The 19568-nt window shown below is 42.1% G+C and overlaps 1 protein-coding gene across 1 annotated transcript in view; it reads right to left on the bottom strand.

Moving 5' to 3' along the window:
* Window positions 1-19568, bottom strand: part of VPS8 (VPS8 subunit of CORVET complex) — a 1704823-nt gene that overhangs the window by 1211135 nt on the left and 474120 nt on the right. Inside the window, exons 21-22 of the mRNA XM_086955430.1 lie at window positions 8432-8654; window positions 4230-4319 (exon numbers count right to left, since the gene is read on the bottom strand). Coding sequence (XP_086811556.1) covers window positions 4230-4319; window positions 8432-8654 — 313 coding nt within the window. The remainder of the gene's footprint in view (window positions 1-4229; window positions 4320-8431; window positions 8655-19568) is intronic.

The following is a 19568-nucleotide window of genomic DNA, read 5'->3' as shown; positions in this document are numbered from 1 at the left end:
CTGCATGCATAGCAAAAAGAGAATTCTCTTAAGAGAGAACAGTTGGAAATGGAAGCAATCTGTTACGCTGTGAAGTACCAGCATTCAGATAAACAAAGGACACTTGAAAACAAATTTATATCAGGATTGGCAGGAAACAGGAGCTGATAAAGGGTGGAATGTGGCCTGGTAGAAAAATACTGCTTTTACCTTAGGCTCTAAACACAAAGGCAAAAACAAAGTATTAATAAAGTAAAAACACAAACAATGGTACTGAAGGAAACGACCTCGTGTAGAGATGTGCTCATTGTGAAGGAGCAAAATGCAACCCCTCAAAGTGAAGTTACCCAGTGCATTCACAGAGAGACGCCAGCTTGGGAGGCGGGAGACAGTACGGATCAAGGTGCCACTCTGCTCTATATTCAGGAATAATGATGAGATTTGCTGCCACTAAACGTATGGAGTCCTGTTGAACAAATGGTTAATGTCCATACCAGGAATCTACACTGTCCTAATATGATGAATTATGGCTCACCTTTGACTTCAAAACCTTGAAAGACAAATTTATGCCCGGACCAAGTCTACATGTAGCAGACAAAACGCGTTGGCTGTTCGGTGCCATTTCTATGACAAATAAAGATTATCTTGGACACCTATGCAAAGAATGGACGTACTTTAAGTGGAATTTTGATTGTGCGGTGCACTTCACATTTATCTGTTGAACTTCTTTGATCCTTTGAGGTCGCATCTTGGAAATAGCAGGAGTAGTGGATGTGCACGCAATGCTGTCTTCTACAACATATACGTAGACATATTCTTGTTTCGGAGGGATATACGGAGGGAATGTGACTGCTTTATTGGCTCACGTTTTCATTGTTATCCATTTCCCCGTGCTGCATGCTGTTGTGGGCGAGAGCTAAATGTGACTGACAGGCCAATAGATAAAGAGAGGTGGCTTAAAGCCCCTATAAGTAAGCATATTATACATATCGTTTAGTAAAATCAAAAGGTCTTGGCTAAAGCTGGACCTGAAAAGGCCTCTTTTTCATCATTTACCCTCCAAAGAGTCATTCTCATATGACGAGGAAGGTAAATCAGTGATTTCTCTGGAAAAAGTATTGAATGATGCTTTATTATCTTCTCTAGGTATTATCAGTTTCTCTTCACATCATTACCGGTGGGCAGGAGGACTTTTCCCAGTCACAATGCAGTCTGGAAGATGGGGGGAATCATTTTTCCGTTTCAAACCTGATTTGAATTTAATTTGAATTTAAAAACATTTCTATAGCGCGCTTTTACCATGCGGTTTCTTGGCGCTGGTTTCTGATAGCAGACAAAGGTAATCTAAGGTGGAGTCTGATGGCTGATGCATTTTGGGTTTTAGGAACAGGATCATAACTCGCTGTCAAAATAAAAATAAAGTTCTTCAAACAATTTTTTTATTTATTTCTGAGCTAACATTAGACGGCAGGATAATGCACAGCACGCAATTTACAACACATGGTGCAACATTATTCCTCCATCTTCTGCTCAATGTGTCCTTTTTTACTGAGGAAATTATGAAGTAATAAAAAGTCAGACTGTTCTTTTTGGTTGTCTTTTTTGTAGTCAGTTTTGAATCAGGCCTTTCTAGTGAAACTAAGTGGGATATTATGGGGAAGTGCAGGGAAGAGGGGACACCTGCAGACCACAGATTTGGTACAAATCTGATTGCTGTTTCTTCAGTGCTGAGGAGCCTGCTGTACTTTAATTTTCAGTTGGCATTGGGTCTGTCTTACTTCACACAAGAATTCTCCCCTAGGTGTCACTGATTATTACCCTTCTTGGTATTTACTTATATTGTCTATTTCACTGATGCGTTGCATATATTATGAAAACCTTCACTCGGATAAGATCTTCTGTGGTCACCAGCCGGCTAACTCACCATGCCTAATGTACTGACACAATATGTCAACGATTATTTCATGCCACCAGGTCCAAAAAGTCAGAAGTAGCCAAAGCATGATTCTGGGGCGTGGGTGGAACACTAGTTAGGCAAGATGAGGCTGTGATAAGTCACAATAAATTCCCTCTCAAGGGTCTCCCTTCTTATTTGGTTGACATACCAGTTTGGACAGGACATGCCCTAATAGTACAGCTTGTGAAAGAGATCTCACATATTTTCCCTCTGGAGGTCCTAGCTACAGAATGCTAATCTTCAATCAAGTGAAGAGTTAATTTCTGAAAAGTGAAAAAATAATAATTTTCCTTTCAAATGCTGTAAATTTTTTAATGTTTTGATTCTGCTTACATGATTCATATTGGTTTCTTTGCGGATATGTAATCACCAACTTTCATGCAGACTAAAATTACTTAATTTATTGTTCCAACACCCACGCTCAAAAATGTTGGCTCCAACAGGATACTCATCAATTGTAACAGTGCTAAACACCTAGGTATAATGACTAGATGGATGGCAATTATAACAGTGCACACACACTGTGTACTCAATTGATTGAGTGCAGACGTTACACAGCCAGCATGCACATTCTCTGTAGATAACCTTCAGTATGTGCCTTTTATATCAAACAGTTGTATAAAACTGAATTATATATAATTAGATCTGATGTGAATACTGGGAAGTCGTAATAAATACTAATCTGGAGGTAAGTGGACAATGTAATGTAAATATGTAAATCAGTATTTTTAATTTGGCAACCATGTCTGCAGGACCTATGTGAATCAATACATGGGAATCTTTCACAGATCTCTGGCAAAATAGCTCATCGTATGTGTCTTTAAATGAAAAAAAACTTGGACTCTCTGATGGCCAACGATACGTATAGAGTCAACTCTAAAAGGGCAGGAAAAGATTCAGTAGGCAACATCAAGTGCTATGTACATTTAGAACAACTGGCATTGAAAGCTACACATGAGTAAGCAAAAGGGTAAGAAGATCCTGTTTTGGAGCTTTACCTTTGGAAATGATCAATTAAAGTTCAAGCTTGAGAACCATGGAGATGGATTTTTGCGCCAAAGGGAACTAGAATCGTTGAATGAAATTACACAAGGAATGACATGTGATGTTCGCTTCCGGAAGATCTCTAAATGTCTTCTGCATAATAAAATCTATAATTGCAGGAAATTGTGGCATTGGATGAAAAGAGGTATTTTATTTTAATCAGTGACTCTAGTGACAATCTATTTTAGGGCAATTGGTGATGATGAGAAAGAGATCAGGACCAGAGTTAGAAATGGAAAGCACCAAGGCTTGTGAACTTGCTGAATTCACCCACCCGCTCCTATTTTTTATTTGAGCATAAGCAAATGGTCAGTAATGGGAGGGCGAAAACTTCCGACTACACTGTTATAGGAAATTAAAAGCTAAACAATTCTCTGGTGCCATGCTTACATATGACAAAAACTGAATAAGATGAATCTTACCTGGTATGAGAGGGTATAAGGTCTACGAACAAATGATCATACACATGAAGGTGAGACCTTGTAAATGGTACCGAAGGCCATTGCTGGCTATGGTATTAGAAATGTAAACAGGTCCATTGTAAACAACATTTTCTCTAAAATAGCTTGTAAAAATGTTAACTGTTTTATGTATTTGTAATACAGGGCACTGAATCACTATATACTTCAATTGATGTTGGTTTAGGAAGCAATTTAGTCCCTTCAGTCCAAGTCAGACACAGGATGACCAGATTATGGTTTTGGAAGGAAATAACCAACCGTGAACATAAGACAAATTGAGAACTGCCTGCTTCACAGTGAGAGTGACTTTAACATTTGTCGCAAAATGTACCAGTGCAAAATTCTAGGCATGTAATAAGAAAGAAGTATGCTGTTTATCTTCCTCTTAGTGCAGAGAACCTGAACATAGAAATTAGTCCACAAACGCTCTAGGCCAGAGGTTCTAGGATCCACATAGCCCACCAGAGAGGAAAGAAAAAAAGCTTTGCAGTACGTGCATAATAAAGAGACGAGGCAGGAACACAAAGTGTGGCTTGTGTTTCGCTGGCCATGGATTTTTTTTTCAAAGAAGAAATAAAGAGGTTAATCACAACTTGGCATTAATAGTGCTCACAATCATGAATGGACTTTAATTGACGTCAGTGCCTACAATCATGAATGGTCATTCATTGACGTTAGTGTCACATAATCCCTTTGATAAGAGAAATTTAATGTTACACAACTATGTACTAAAAGTTGCAAATGGCAAGAAAAGGTCATGACATTCCAACCAAGTCTAACGTTCCTACCTCCATTGGGCTGATAAAGTCATTCATTCCACTGTTGTACACATAGATCATAGCATCATACAAATGGTTCTCCCAGCACATGAGGACAATCTATACCAAAAAGAGGAAAAAACATTCTTATATAAAATATACACTTATCTGATCCCAAGCATATTGTTGTTGGACATAGGAACCTAAAATTGCATTTACAATGTACCATAAAAAGCCATTTAAATGTACTTGAGAATTGTCTGACTAGTTTTCTCTTATTAAAAGAATATGCTTTTTATCTCTGTGTAATTTACTAAGGAGTGTTACTCTCCTTTGATAAATTCTGAGAATAACAACCTTTTATGTGTCGGTAGCACCATATTCAAACACCAAAGACTGGGCCAAATGATACATAAACCAGAGATCAAAGTAGCATAAGCTATTCACAATTAGCAGTAGTATTATATCCTACGGCTCATATTTTTTCCAGTTTGTGCTTCTGCACAGAGCACTTAAGGCTTCTTGCATTTTCTATTAGAACTGACAGAAGCTCGAGCTATTGCATGGTGAGACTCATGATACAGCTTATGTGTCTGTGTGCTACTCACCATTTCCTTCAATAGTGCTTTTACCACTTGTGTGGGAAATCACAAAGAAATGTACAGAATGGACCACAAAAGAGGGAAAGGAATGTGTTTTCCCAGAGCCATGCACTGTCTCCTTGTCTCCCTCAGTGAAGACCTATGATGTGGCCAAAGATGCCCATCCTCTTGCAACTCACTAGTTGCCCCCTGCTTCAAGCATGGAGATGTTCTCGCTATGGTAGTGGTGTTGGTGGAAGGATAGAATTGGGGTGGGGGGGATAAAGAGTGCAGACTTAAATAAAGCATATGTGTAAAAATACCATTACGAAAATAATTGAAAACAACTGTCAAGCTAAAAATAAATTCTGAAAATATAAGAAACCAAAGAAAACATAATTATGACAAAACAGAGAACAGTGGGGCTGATTCACAAACAAGTGCAGGTGGAGGTCTAAGAGTCCGCTTAAAAGTACGTTTACACTTTTTTGCTATTGACCAAAGAGGTGTAACAATATGTCTGGAAAACCATGTCAGATGTAGATTTCCAGGGGTGCTACTGCACCTGTCCTGGGGCTTTTTCTTTTAAGACGGACTCTACCCTTTCTAAGGAATCGTGCTGAGTACACCATTCCGCTCAGTGGGAAGGGCAGTCTAATGTACACCATCATAATATTCTCTTTTTCTTCATGGGGAAAAAACATTTCAACGTGGAGAAAGCTGTTCACGTCAACCCCACCAAATCTGGGGTGATTTGGTCACTTTCTCATTCTCGGAGGAACATTTCTGCGCATTTTCATGGAGGAAGACTTCAGATTTCAGTTAAATGTACATGTTTATGGGTATGGGAACCACACAATGTTCCATCCACTTCCCCTCCTTTTGTGTAAGATTTACTACTGCACACTTCTCTGTCTTGTGGCACTGCTAATACCATGAAGAAGATTTACAATTGTTTCCCAAACAAAATGAAGGGTTCCACTCTCTTCTCCCTCTGGCACACCCCAATATTTACAGTAGATGGACAAACAATATTTGGGTATAGTTGCTAGACTATCATTTTTGTTAAGGAAATTAGAATTTAACTTTCCAACAGATCGAGGTCTACAAGTTTCTTAAACTTAATTCACCCTGTGGAAGACCATAACACCCCATTCAGCATGCGGTCTCAAAATCCTAACTGTATTAGCCAAGACGGGCAATATAGAACGATACCCCCCAAAAAATAAGTACATTCAAGAAAAAAATAATCAAGCATGCAGAATCAAGCCTTTTCCGCCAGACAGTATTTGGGAACAAATCTGGAACTCAATTTTCTCCCACAAAAGTTCTCCTTTGTCCTACAGTTTAAATCTTGGCCCTTATACAAGTGCTTTTGAACGCCTAGGAGACTGCACAAACTAGGTTTAATTGACTTGGACCAATTTAGATCACCTAGTGTTTCATGGCAAAAAAATACAACCATATTGGAATAGTTTCCAGCAGATGTTAAATAATATCTTTTATACTAACCTCGCTCTTAATCACGCCATAATTACACTGGGCCTCTATGTAACCTCTCCACTTCTGGGCCTTAGTATTTGGGATCTTACAGGTAGATTCATCAAACATTTTTGCGAGCGCAAACGGTGCCAATCACAAAAATCGGCCGTTTGCGCCCGCAAAAATTCTATTTGGGATTCATCAATGGTTCATGCTCTCGCAATTTAAGAATTCGCAAATAATTGCGAGTTCTCAAATTGTGATTGCATTTAAGGTATAGCAATTTGCGATTCCTTATATGCAATGCATGAACCATTTTAAAATTGCTAATTCGCAATCCAGGGCCGCTATTTACAGCGAAGTCTAACTACATGGTAAATAGCGAAAACTTGGAAAAATGCACTTTAGTGCATTTATCTAAGTTGCATGTTACACACACACATGTCCTTTGGACATGTGTGTGCGCAACATCAGTGTACATTTCCATTTCAGGGGTGCTACAGGGTGTCCTTTGGACACTCTGGCACCCTTGAAATCGCATCCTTATTTGCGATTCGCTAATTGCGAATCGCAAATATGGATTGACTCCCCATTCATTCCTACGGGCCTTTAAGCCCATAGGAATGAATGGGAAATCGCATCCTTATTTGCGATTAGCAATTTGCTAATCGCAAATAAGGAAGCAGTAGAAATCGCAAAAAATATTGCGATTTCTACATGCATCCCGTTTTGCGAGTCTGTAATAACGATTCCTTAATAATCGCTAATACAGACTCGCAAAAGAGGACTTTGATGAATCTATATGCAAGACTCTTAGACCTATTGTCAACTATTGCTACCACAACCTTCCAAGTAGACTGGAAAAATAACTCACCACACATGGTGGGTCTGGGTCTGTTGTATTAAAAGTACAGACATCAATGCACATACCCATAGCTTTAGTGCAAATTCATCCAAAGCACCATGGAACAAGCTAGACCCACCCAAAAAAAATTAAGCTTTCGTAAACTTCTGACATGTGGCCTCATCCTGCCCAACCCCCATTTTTATTCCCAAGTCTGTCCCCTCTACGCTCTACTCGCTCTGCCTCTTTCTATCTTAGCTTATACTACTGATACTCCGACAACATATCTAATAAACTATGAATTTATCTGGTATAAAACACTGCATAAACATGAAAGTTTATCTAAGAAACAATGATGATGCCTCAAGCACTGCCTTTTTGACCATGTACTGTTTTCTTTATAAACTATAAAAAACCTATACTGAAATAAAAAGATATCGCGCAGTACTGCTCTCTTCAGGTGATGCAATGCTTGCTGTGCTGCACCACTTCACTAAAAATATAAGCCATAATTACCGATTTACCCAAAAAGTAGCAAATTTGCAACCCATAGAAATAATCACTGAATGGGTGCAAATGTACAACTTTTTAGAATTCACAAACGTTGACAATGGCAGGGTTGGAAAGTTACACCAATTTTAGGTTAAAAGACATACTGCTGTGAATCAAACATTCAAGAGATAATAGGATGAATGTTTGCAAATAGTCTAACCAGTGACAATCCCTCTGGGTAGCATTTCAAACCACTGTTTTTTACCCACTGTGCCATACTAGAAAGAGTGCCTGATTTAGGATTTAGCAGATAGAGTAAAGGCAGACAGGGTGGCAGAGAACTTTACTGCCTTTGCTCTACCCGTCAAAGTTAGAGATGCTCCTCGGGCAGGTTGAGCCCTCGGTTCAGAATACACTCTTTTCAAAAAGAGAAACTCTGTTCTTATCGTAGATTAATCTGTACAAGGGTACACATTCTGGACAAGAACACCTACTACTTTCTTGCTTGACATCGCTGATTCAAGTAACAAGGGCACTACTCACTGTCAGGGTTGTTTTTAATGTAAAAATATTGGGGAAATGCATCAGTCTTCCTCCAGGATCATGCTTCTGAAAGCTTGCGGTAGTTGTAAAGACTTATTCTAGAAGTGACCCAGTACTATGTCCAACTACTCTGTTTGTATTCATAAGGTGAGTCACCACAGTTCCATCCTGTCAGTATCCAGTTGGTGAGTGGTTCACATGTAACACTAGTAATGAGGAAAAAATATATACAAAAGGTACCAGTCATGTAGTCATTCCATATCAGCCAGCACAATGCAAATAAGCCTCACCTGCTGTATGTCAAGGCTTGTTACATCCATATGCACAATACAAGCCTCAACACTCTCCATCATATTCTTGTCTTGGAAATGGATAAGTAGATCCTTCATCACCTGTGGGGTGAGGCCTACAAGCTGGTCCCTTAAAATATAGGTCTCCAAACATTCGAGGAAGATCCCCTTAGCCACTGAGTTTTCACTGAACTTGTCATACATCTGGTTAAACAAAAGTTCTCTATAAAGAAACGAATAAACAATACGTCACACAAAGATTGTCATTTTAGTCACATTAAAATACCAAGAAAATCTTATGTTTCATCACCCATATTTGAGACGTTGTGAATTAGGCAAATGAACACACACACACACACCAGCGAAAAACTGAAATGTAATCAAGACTGTAAAGAGGCAAGCAAGAGAAAACATGACTGCTATGATACAAAATAAAAGCTAATCTGTTTGATAGTAGCTAGATCCAGAACGTAATATATTCCTGTAAACAAAGGCACCAATCAGGTCTGTCCTTTCTAAACTGACTAGAAACACACACACATTGTGTTAACTCTATACAGTCTATCCCAAGCAAACACAAACATGGGCAGCTAAAGCATTCAAAGCAAAATGGATGTTCTAAATGATTTTGAAAATGTGATTTTGATCAAAAGCTGTGCTATTAAACTAGGCAAAAAGTGGCAATATGGTTTACAGACTAAAATTTCACGTGATCTTACTAGATACAAAAGAATGGGTTTAGAGGGGAATATATATCAGACATTTTGAGATGACCATGCTATATTTTCACTGGAGATATGACTGTGCAATTCAACTGCCCTTAGAGGTAGCAGAAGTGCCCTGTGTACACATAATACAGGTCTACATTATTGTAATTAAATCCAGTTTTTGCAAGACTTTAAATCCAAATCAGCATTCACTCAATATAAATCAGCTTTCACTTAATGCACCTATCAGTGAGAAGGGCACTTTAGGAGCTATCTGCTCTCTGACTAGTGGGAAGGTGTCTGGTTTGATGTTCTGTCATCTGATCGGTATCAACGCCTAAAACAGATATAAACCAAACCACGAGCCGCTTTACTCACTGTCCTCATTCCTTAGAGCCTAGGTGCGGATGACATTTTACATCTCAGCTTTAAACTGTCAGCTAAATGACGTTTTTAAGCACATTTGTAGTTCTTTCCCCATGACCAAGAGGGATTATGTTGATAACGTTTCAGAATTCTTGAGCAAAGCCACTGGCAATTGCATTACAGCCTTGCAAACTTGAATATGCAAATAGATACCCAGTGGACACTATGAGGCAGTCTGGATTTTATTTCATTAACACATTTTCTCACACACTTACAACCTAAGTCATACTCTGGATTATTTGGGAACAATATTTCACCTTCTGGTACAATATCACCCATTCTAAAATCACTTTTTTGGGACAGCGCAACACCCCCAGGCTTCAGCTTCAAGCTAACGATTATAAAATCAGAACAAGGGACAGAATATCCAGGTATTTGTTAGGCTCTCTGAAAAACATTCCCTCTGACACTTGGGTAAGTAGTAGCTTGCCTCGGTTCGAATCAACATGCAACTCTTTTTCAACCTGGTGTCCCCCAAAGTTAAAAAGGGCACACATATTCACTGTGCGTCACGGCTTTGAATTTACTCCTGTATAATAAAAGAAGATGAGGGCTTTCTGAGTAAGATCAAACCTAGTGGCACTTTCGAGCCCGTACCATGTTGGGTACTGGGTAAACATCCAAAAGTGCCCAGATATATTCTCTCCAAACCTATGATCACTGTCAACACCTTCAAATATGAAGGCTTATTCCAGCTTCACCTAAAAAGAAATACGACTACCCTACTAAAATCATTAACCCAGAGCATCAAGGGTGCTGCTCATTTACAGCAAGGCTACCAGTTCTCAGAAAGGATTTACAAAAATGTGTTACCAAAGACTAGCACGTCCTGACTTACACCAGGGGTTGCTCCAAAATAATTGGGATTTAGACGCATGCTGGTAGGAGACAGTCCAACAACAAAGTCTGGTCCACAGACGACAGATATCTTGTTTTGCTGGTCTTGCTCAAACTCTCAGCATCATTTGTTAAGGCAGACTATGCTATTTTATTGCACAGATTGCATGATGATGGAGGGCTGACCCTTTGGACAGGATTTGATCCTTTTTCACTGGTCACTCCATCACAATCAAACTGGATTCCTTTGGCTCACCTGCCACCAATGTGACTTGAGGGTTGCTTCAAACATTCTTTGCATTTTTCAAAATTATATTTATATTTGATAGTATTTCCTGGTCTAATTTATCAGATCATGGCTTCCCTGGGTGGGTCTTCTGATCCAAATGAATCATTGACCAACTGCCTAGTTGACTTCACGTCTCAGAAACACAATAGCTGGCATCAGCTCAAACAGGGTAAAAGTGAGGTACCATGTTTGGAATGCAGGGTCAAATGGGGCTTTAGAGCTGGAGAGGGGTGAGCTTATCCTTACGCAAAAGATTACGCCATCCTCCAAGGTGAAAAATCTTGGCATGTTTGATAACATATCTATACATGAAATCTCAGCCCAATAAGTGCCTCTAAAACATATATGCAAGCTAACTCATATATGTTGCCATTGTTAATCTCACGTACTTGAACGCAAAACATAACCAATTATAATGTTAGCATTCACCGTAATGTGTGGCTAAAAAATATTATTGGGCTCAAGTCCTTACTATGCCAGCCATTTTCGTGTAGATTTGACAAAGAAGCATATACCATAGAAATGTGCAAAGAAGTATTAGACATCTCAGATAGGTTTATGAAAATTAGTACTGAACTAATTTCTTTTCGAATTGTATTAGGAGATCACCTATTGCACAAATTGTAAACTGTAATATGTGGTGCCCCCGCCATGCACAGTTTTGTCATCAATTATGTCATTCAGATGTTGCAGTGATGTTATCAATGATGCCACTGAACAAGTTATGAGTGGTGTAATATGAGAGGTAATTAGCAGTGGGAGCAGTATGTTTTAACCACCTAACTACAATGTCCCTGTAAGGAAATGGCTCTTTTTAATGGTCATTCCGATATTTTGGACTGATGATGCTGGTTTTTCGACTCTGAGTGCACGGAGGGCTGCAAACCAGACCTCAGTGCCAGTGCCCTGACCTTAAAACGTGTATGTTTGATTGGCTTACACCCAATTGGCATATGCTACCTTACTGGTATAAGGTACCATGGGCCTGGAAGTTAGAGGGTAACACCAGGGACTGCAACACTGATTGTGCCACCCTGGGTGTTACAAAGGATAAACATGTCTCCCCGTCTGCCACTGCAGCCTAGGACAGCAGTGCTCATTGCTGACTCGACTTTGCCATTTAAAACTGGGACAAAGCCCAAACCTCCCTTTCCAATGTGTGTAAGCCAACTCTACAGCAGGCCTACTGAGCTCTAAGGCAGCAGCATATTGAAAGGCAGAACATGTATTTTACATGAATCATGAAGTCGCAGGTATTACTGTAAAAAAGACTCGTAGTTCTATTGGCGAGTACAGGGTTGCATGTTGACCCCTCAGCTGTGCTAACTCCTGGATGGGGTGAAAATTAATGTAACTAAAGTTGCTATTTTTCAAAGTTTCCTGTCCCCAGTTATGGTGTCAAGTCAAGTCAAAGATTTATATAACGCGCTACATACCCAGAGGGTCTCAAGGCGCTTGAAGAAGGGTGGGGAGTTACTTGTCGAATATCCACGTTTTGAGTTGTTTTCTGAATGCTAGGTGGTTCTGAGTAAGGCGAAGGTCAGTGGGAAGTGAGTTCCAAGTTTTAGCTGCTAGGTAGGAGAAGGATCTACCTCCCATGGTGGTTTTGTTGATGCGGGGTACAGTGGCAAGGGCTTGGTTGGAGGATCGTAGCTGGCGGGAGGGGGGGTAGAAGGATAGTCGTGTGTTGAGGCATTCGGGTCCGATTTCGTAGAGTGCTTTGTGTGCGTGGGTTAGGAGCCGGAAAGTGATCCTCTTATTGACGGGGAGCCAGTGGAGGTTTTTTAGGTGATCAGAGATGTGTTCTTTACGCGGGATGTCTAATATGAGCCTGGCTGAGGCGTTCTGGATGCGTTGTAGTTTATTCTGGAGTTTTGCGGTGGTGCCGGCGTAGAGGGTGTTTCCGTAGTCCAGTCGGCTCGTGACCAGAGCGTGGGTGACTGTCCCAGAGACCGCTTTCTGCCCTTCTGGGGAGATGCGTAAAGGATTCCCAGGAAAGGACAGAATAGAAGCCTGTGTGGGAAAGAGGGTTTACCTCTCTCTGGCAAGAACCTACCCAGGTGTTAGCTCAAAAGGCAAACTTCAAAGGGGAAGCCCCGTTTGAAGGGCACTTGATAAACAATTGAGAGAGGGGCTGCTTTAATATCTAGGTATGGCTTAAACCCAGATCTGTTCCCATGAGGCACAGGGTCAGACTGATTTGCATATGGCCATGTCCGAACTGTGGTGGCAGAGTGGGCTAAAGAACGGTGATGGATTAAACCCAGATCTGTTGACTGGGTGTGAATGTTTGATTGGTTCAGTTGCTCCGTCCATCACCACCCTCTTTTGTACTGCTTAATATCTAGGTAGACAGGTTGGCACATTGGACAGAGGAGAACAACAGTTGCCAAACTGTTTTTTCAGGGGTGTGTAAGCCATTCCTGGTAGCCACACCTCTGAGTTGGGCTTGCGAGTTTTGCCCACCAAGTAAGGGATTCTGCCATGTTGGAAGTGGGCAGAATGAAGTCTTCTGGAATGGCTAGACACCACACTTCATAAAAAGTAGTCAAAAGGAGGGAGGGGACCCAATAACCTATTGGCTAGTGACCACTACTTCCCATAAGTGGAGAAGTTTGGCTCACTGGTTAGAGCAGGCAGACCCTGAAGCAGAGGTCAGACCCGGGACCAGGGTTCAATTCCCGACGCGGCAGGGTCTTGAGCTCAAATGTCCACGGACTCGATAATTCTCGCTTCGGTGCCTGACCTAATCATGGGTTCACACTCTGCAACTCTGGGCATTAAGCTTGCTTAATCTCCACAATGGCCCCCCGCGGCGGGATGCCTGGCTTTCACCTTGGGGATGCCCTGTAGGGGCTATCTCACAAGGAAAAGCCAGGACGGGTTCCCAAGGCAAGCGCTTAGTGACCCCTGGGTGATAAGCGCTATATAAATCCAATATACAATACAATACAATAAGTGCAATTTCTGAGCATAAGGGGACCCCAGACAACCAGAACTCAGATCTCATTAACCTAGAAAAGAGGACCGAAGAAGGACTGACCTGCTGCACCAAGGACCCGGCGAAGAGAGGCTGCACCAAAGTTCGACTGCACCTGCTGCACTATGGGGCTGTTACATAAAAGGGTACACCAAAAAGTACTGGGACCTGGGTAATGAACATTGCAGGGAAAGTAGTCCCAGCATATACAGATAGAGAAAACAGACAATTCTGAGTAGTGAATTACAAGAACAAACAAAAACAAATTTTCTAATGGTTAATCAGAGATGTTATTTAATCACATCCTCATCAAAGCATAAATGTGACAAAAAATCTTCATTGTAAATATACACATATAAATAATGTGCCCGAAGAAAAAAGGGGAAGAGTAGGGTAGGTAGGTGGTTTTAGGTGAGGAATAGGGGTTAACTGAAAAGTTTCAAAGATTTTAAGTGTGGTCACGGCATTGATATTTGACATCACACAAGTATATATATTACCAAACCACATGAAATAACATTCGTAGTCCTAGTCCATATACCGGAACACAGTAACAATGATTCTGTTGTTCATGGATAGGAAAAGGTGACAAAACTAGACGTTTCGACCCCTGACGCACGTAGGTTGAGTTCCACCTTACATTGGGGTCTTAATCAGGACAAAGATGTGTAGTGGAGATGAGGAGGGGCACCAAAAAACCGCCACACTCGTGGCGTCGATTTCAGAAACGAAGATGGGCCCGTAGGCTCCTCTCATTAAAAAACATTTGCGTAAATGATCTTATTCAAGCCTCGTGGTTTTCATAAAAGTCAAAGCTTAAAGATGTAGCAGCCCGAGCGTTAATCGCGGTGGAAGCTGTCCTCTCTCCGGGGTGAATCCATTGGATTCACCCCTGCACAATGGGGCTAGCAAAGGAAACGGCTGTGCATGTTTTGTCCTGCTCGTTTAGAAGCGGACTCCGATGCCCAGCCAGAAGCATGTGATTACAGAGGTCAGTTGGCTGGCCTCCTGTTCCCAGTACAAAAGCTCAGGTAATCTGCTTGGTGAGCTGGTAGCTGAGGTCTTTATTTTGCTCCTCATCCCAGTGAAGCCTAAAGGACAAAGACTTGATGATCCATAGTCTGCTGGACCCTGATGAGTCGTTAGACTACAGCTGGGTCACCTAGAAGGCAAGTTACCGCCAAAAGAAGAAAACTGACGTACTGGATGACTGGTAGCCAAGTGGCAATTGGACTTCTGCCGAGCTTGAGGTGACTTCAAGGGAAGTCGACCCCTGTGGCCAGGATTGCCTCACCAAAACCATGGGCAGAGGAATAAACCCAGGAAGACCTTCATCAACCGCACAGTATCTTCAGCATCCTGCATCCCTTGTAATCCAATAGAAGAAAAAGTCAAGGGACCACTGACACTGGAACTGGACTGGAGACTGCTTTTTGTGTTGAGCTGTGTCTTCAGACCTTGCTGGTCCCCTTGACAGGCTCCCTGCTGGAGTTGGTTGCCCAAAGTTACTCTATGTAACCATATTTTAAGTGTCAAATTCATTACATTTGTCTGTGCTTCTTCGCTGTTAAGTCACAAGTTGTGATTTACTATGACGTGTAAAGGCTACATCACAAAAAACATCCAGTGGTTCTTTTTCGTTCTGTTGTCAGAAGATTCATAAAAAACGAATCTATTCTTTTTTAATTGGTGCTGGATTTCTTGGGTGTCTAGTTTCTCTCCTCGCCAAATATTTTAGTGCTGTTTAAATGCTTTCTACTTCTACCTTTGTATACATTTGACTGCTCAGAGCCACAGCTACCCAGGGTTGAGCTAAGATTCAACAGACAAAATCTGACTTGTCCTAAAGAGGTTGGTAGTGTGTTACCCGGTGAGGTCACACAACCACATCATATAATACACTGCATTTCCTCAAGTCACATTAACCTTTGTTTTTTTCTGTGACTTTTGTAAGGTTTCTAAAGTTTTGGTTTTATTAAATGTAAAGTAACATAGTTTTACAAGTCCTAACTATTAAGTCACAAAGTCAATTTAACCACTGTTTTCTTCAGTGAATTTCTATGTTTTTTCAAATGTAAAGTAAGACGTTGATCGCATATTGCGGCGTGGCATTGGGCCTTTGGTGTGTGCACCATGGAGTTGGGTATAAGGTCTAATATGAGGCCTGGCCCTGCATCCAACCCCCTTTGAACCCCCTACCACCCACACCGCACAGTTGAAGGCCATTTAGCACAGGGCCTGGCCAACCCTTGTAGGCTGATTATAAAATGTTACAATCTGATAGAGTGTTATTTTAAGTAAGGCAGACTGACTTTATCAAAGGGTCAGAATGCCAAAATATAAAAAGTTGGCCTATTGGCCAATCAAGGGCCAGCATATCAACACTGACAACGCAGACCTATTGCCTTTGTCAAAAAATCACCAATTATTATAAATAAAATGTATTTTTTTATTACTTCACACACTGCAACATTTAAAAAAAGTGCTTGTCATAAATAAATAATAAAGTCTTATTTAAAAAAAGAAAAACACACACAGAATTCAGCCACAAGGGGACCCTGCACTCCAGCTGAAGAGCATAGTGCTCCAGTTTGGAGTGCTTCAAAAATATTAGGCCAGCTCTCCTGGTGTCATGGATTTAATGATCTAGGCAATTTACTCTTTTTTTAATGTTGCTCGGGGTGCTGCTGCACTCCCTGCAGCCCCAACGACATAAAAAAAATATTTGGTAGTGCTAGAGCAGTGAATATTAAAAGCGGTTCATTTCTCCCCTTTTTTATTTATTCTTTCAGTGTCTTGGTGCCCATGGACACCCACATATTCAATTTTTGTGCTGGGGCTATGAGGGAAGCCTCAGGGCCAATGCAGCCCTGCCAGCTCCCTGCAACATGCTCTGTTTTTTTTTTTACATTTTGTTTTTTCAACTGGGGTGCCCCAATTCAGACCTGAGGCACCAACATTTTTCGCATAGGAGGCCTTGGGGGAGCACCAGTGCAGGAGCTGATGACACTATATATATTTTTTTTAACTGGGGTACCCTAGTGCATTCCTCAGCATTTTGGATGGTGGGGGCAGCAAAACTATCCCCATCATGTTCGCAGATCACCCACCTGCCAGCAATTATATCGGGTGTGGTGGGAGGCAGCAGTGATCCCACATGGAAGGGAACAGCTCATCTTCCTGCTCCTGCTGGCTGGGAGCAATTCTATGATTCCCTGCCTCTTGAGAGCATCGGGAGGTGGAAATTGTTGTGCTCCCACCTGAAGGGAGCTTTTTTGCTCCTTCCGGGTAGGAGCACAGCAGACTTTCTTACCAGCACTCTTTTGGGCAGGGAAAAGACAGTGTCCCTGGGAATGGGTCCCCGGAACTCAGTCACAGATCTAGACCTAGGGTTTGTGGTGCCAGGAGCTGCAGCATGGCTCAGGGAGGGGTGTGCGCAGAAGGGTGTGGAGAAAGACAGGCCTCTCCTCTGAGAACTCTCTCTTGGATGACAGTTGTGCATAGTAGGGTGTGGCGAGGGGCCTAACCTCTCAACTGACAGCTATCCCCTGGGCATTGGGTGAAAGTAGCAGGGTGTAGGGGGGACTGACCTCAAGACTAACGTCCCTCCACAGGGTGAAAACAAGAATACATATTAGTTTGTATGGAGTGACAAGCCTCTCGACTGAGACATCTCCCTTGGTATGACAGGTGTACGCAGTAGAGTGCGGAGAGGGGCTGGCCTTGCCGCGGAGACCTCTCTTTGGATGAAGGGTGTGGTAGCTATCCCCAGGGTGTCAGGTGTGCGTAGTAGAGTGTTCGGAGGGACTGGCTCTCCACTGAGAACTCTCTCGGATGACAGGTATATGTACTAGAGTGTGTAGAAGTACTAGCCTCTCCACTGAGACCTCTTTCTCTTGGGCGACGGGTGTCCTGGAGTGTCAAGACGGACAGGCCTCTCTGCTGACATTTCTCTATGGAATGATAAGTGTGCATTGTAGGGTGTGGGGAGAGACTTGCCTCTCTACTGAGACCTCTCTCTTTGATAACTGTTGTGCGTATTAGGGAGTACGAAGGGACTGACCTCTCGCTGAGACACTTTTCTGGAATGATGGCTGTGTGTATCAAGATGTGGGGAGAAACTGGGCTCTCTGCTGACGGCTATCCCCAGGACATAGTGTGTGGCAAGATGTGGGAGAGATTGGCCCCTTCTCCAACAGCTATCCACAAGTCATCAGGTGTGAGTAGTATGGTGTGGAGAGGGATTAGCCTCTCCGCTGAGACCTCTCTCTTTGATGACGGGTGTGCTTAGTAGGGTGTGGGGGAGACTGGCCACTCTGCTGAGAGTATTTTACAGGGTGACAGATTATTGCAGTAAGGTGTGATGAAGGACTACCTCTACACAGTGTGACTCTACCCTAGGGTAAAAGATGTGCATTGTAGAGTGGGGGGGGGGGGGGGGGGGAAGAGATTGTCTACCCCTCCCTATTTTGTTTACGAACCCGCAAGAGTCCTGTAGGATTTCAACCTTTTTTATTTTTAGCAAATTTAGAGCTTACTTCATCAAAATACTTAGGCCTCATAGTTCTACTGTTGGAAAACGGCCCTATCTCTGAAGGGTCACCCCCAAACTGTTTGCCCTTCTCGTCATCTATAAGATGAATACTTTTTGTTGGCTTTAGGACTCTGAGCACTTTACCACTGCTGACCAGTGCTAAAGTACATGTGCATGGTATAATTGGTTTACACCGCTTTGGCATATTTAATTTACTTTTAGGTCCCTTGTAAAGTGGTATACCATTTACCCAACGCATGTAAATTAAATGCTACCTGTGGGCCTTCAGCACCGATTGTGCCACCCACAAACGTAGCCCTATAAACATGTTTGAAGCCTGCCACTACAGAGTCTGTGTGTGCAGTTTTACTGCAATTTTGACTTGGTATTCAGAACCCATTGCTAATCCTTAAAGTCCCCTTTTTTTACACGTCTCCCCTTAAGTAGGCCTACGGTAGCCCATAAGGTACGGTGCTGTGTAAGTAAAAGGTAGAACATGTACTTTTAAGTTTTTCATGCCCTAATAGTGCAAAACACCTAAAAAAATTCACTACTGGGAGGCCTACTTCTCTTATAGGCTAACATTGCTATTCCTTAATACATTTATAAGCTGTAATTGACTAACAGAAAGGAGTAGCTGTGTCATCTTTTATATCTTGGGTATGGTTATGATAAATCCTCTTTACGGTACAGTTGAATTAGGATTACTATTTTAGAAATGACACTTTTAGAAAGTGGATATATCTCTGCTCTTACAGCTGTGTGTGCTTGCAGCCTGTTTCCCAATACATGTCTAGAATGGGTGACCGTGACGCTTTGTGCATTTTCTCTAGACAGCCCCAAACAAAGGAAGGTTAGGTGTGTCTAAGTACTCATCTGCATTCAGCAGGCTCTTACTGGGTAGGAAGGGAGGGAGGGACTGACACTTACACCTGAAGAGGCAGTTCCCGTCCCCACACCAAGGGCTGATTATCCCCTACTGATAGTCTGGAGCCAGGGCTGGGAAGAAAGGGCTTCTATACGCTTCAAAGACCCTTTTTTGAAGTCACCTTCACTTCAAAGGTACAGCTATGTATAGGAACTGGGGCAGTGACACCCACCAAATCAGACACTTCTGAAACTACAACTGGAATCAGTCAGAAGAACTGCTGTGTTGCATCAAGGACTGACACTCTGCTGGACTACTGACTTGGAAGGCTTGCTTTGTCTGCTGTGCTGCTCTGCTCTGCTGCCTGCTGCTCTCTGACCATGCTGAGGAGAGCTGGTCTTTGCCTTGCAACTGAAGTGATCTTCAAGGGCTTTTTGGATTTCCCCCTATTGCTTGAGGCTCAGGGCTATCAAAGTATCTACCCCTGCTCCTGTGC

This window comes from Lissotriton vulgaris, chromosome 2_1 (genome assembly GCF_964263255.1).
Source record: "Lissotriton vulgaris chromosome 2_1, aLisVul1.2, whole genome shotgun sequence".
NCBI classification, from domain to species: domain Eukaryota; kingdom Metazoa; phylum Chordata; class Amphibia; order Caudata; family Salamandridae; genus Lissotriton; species Lissotriton vulgaris.
This window is presented reverse-complemented; position numbering and strand designations above follow the sequence as displayed.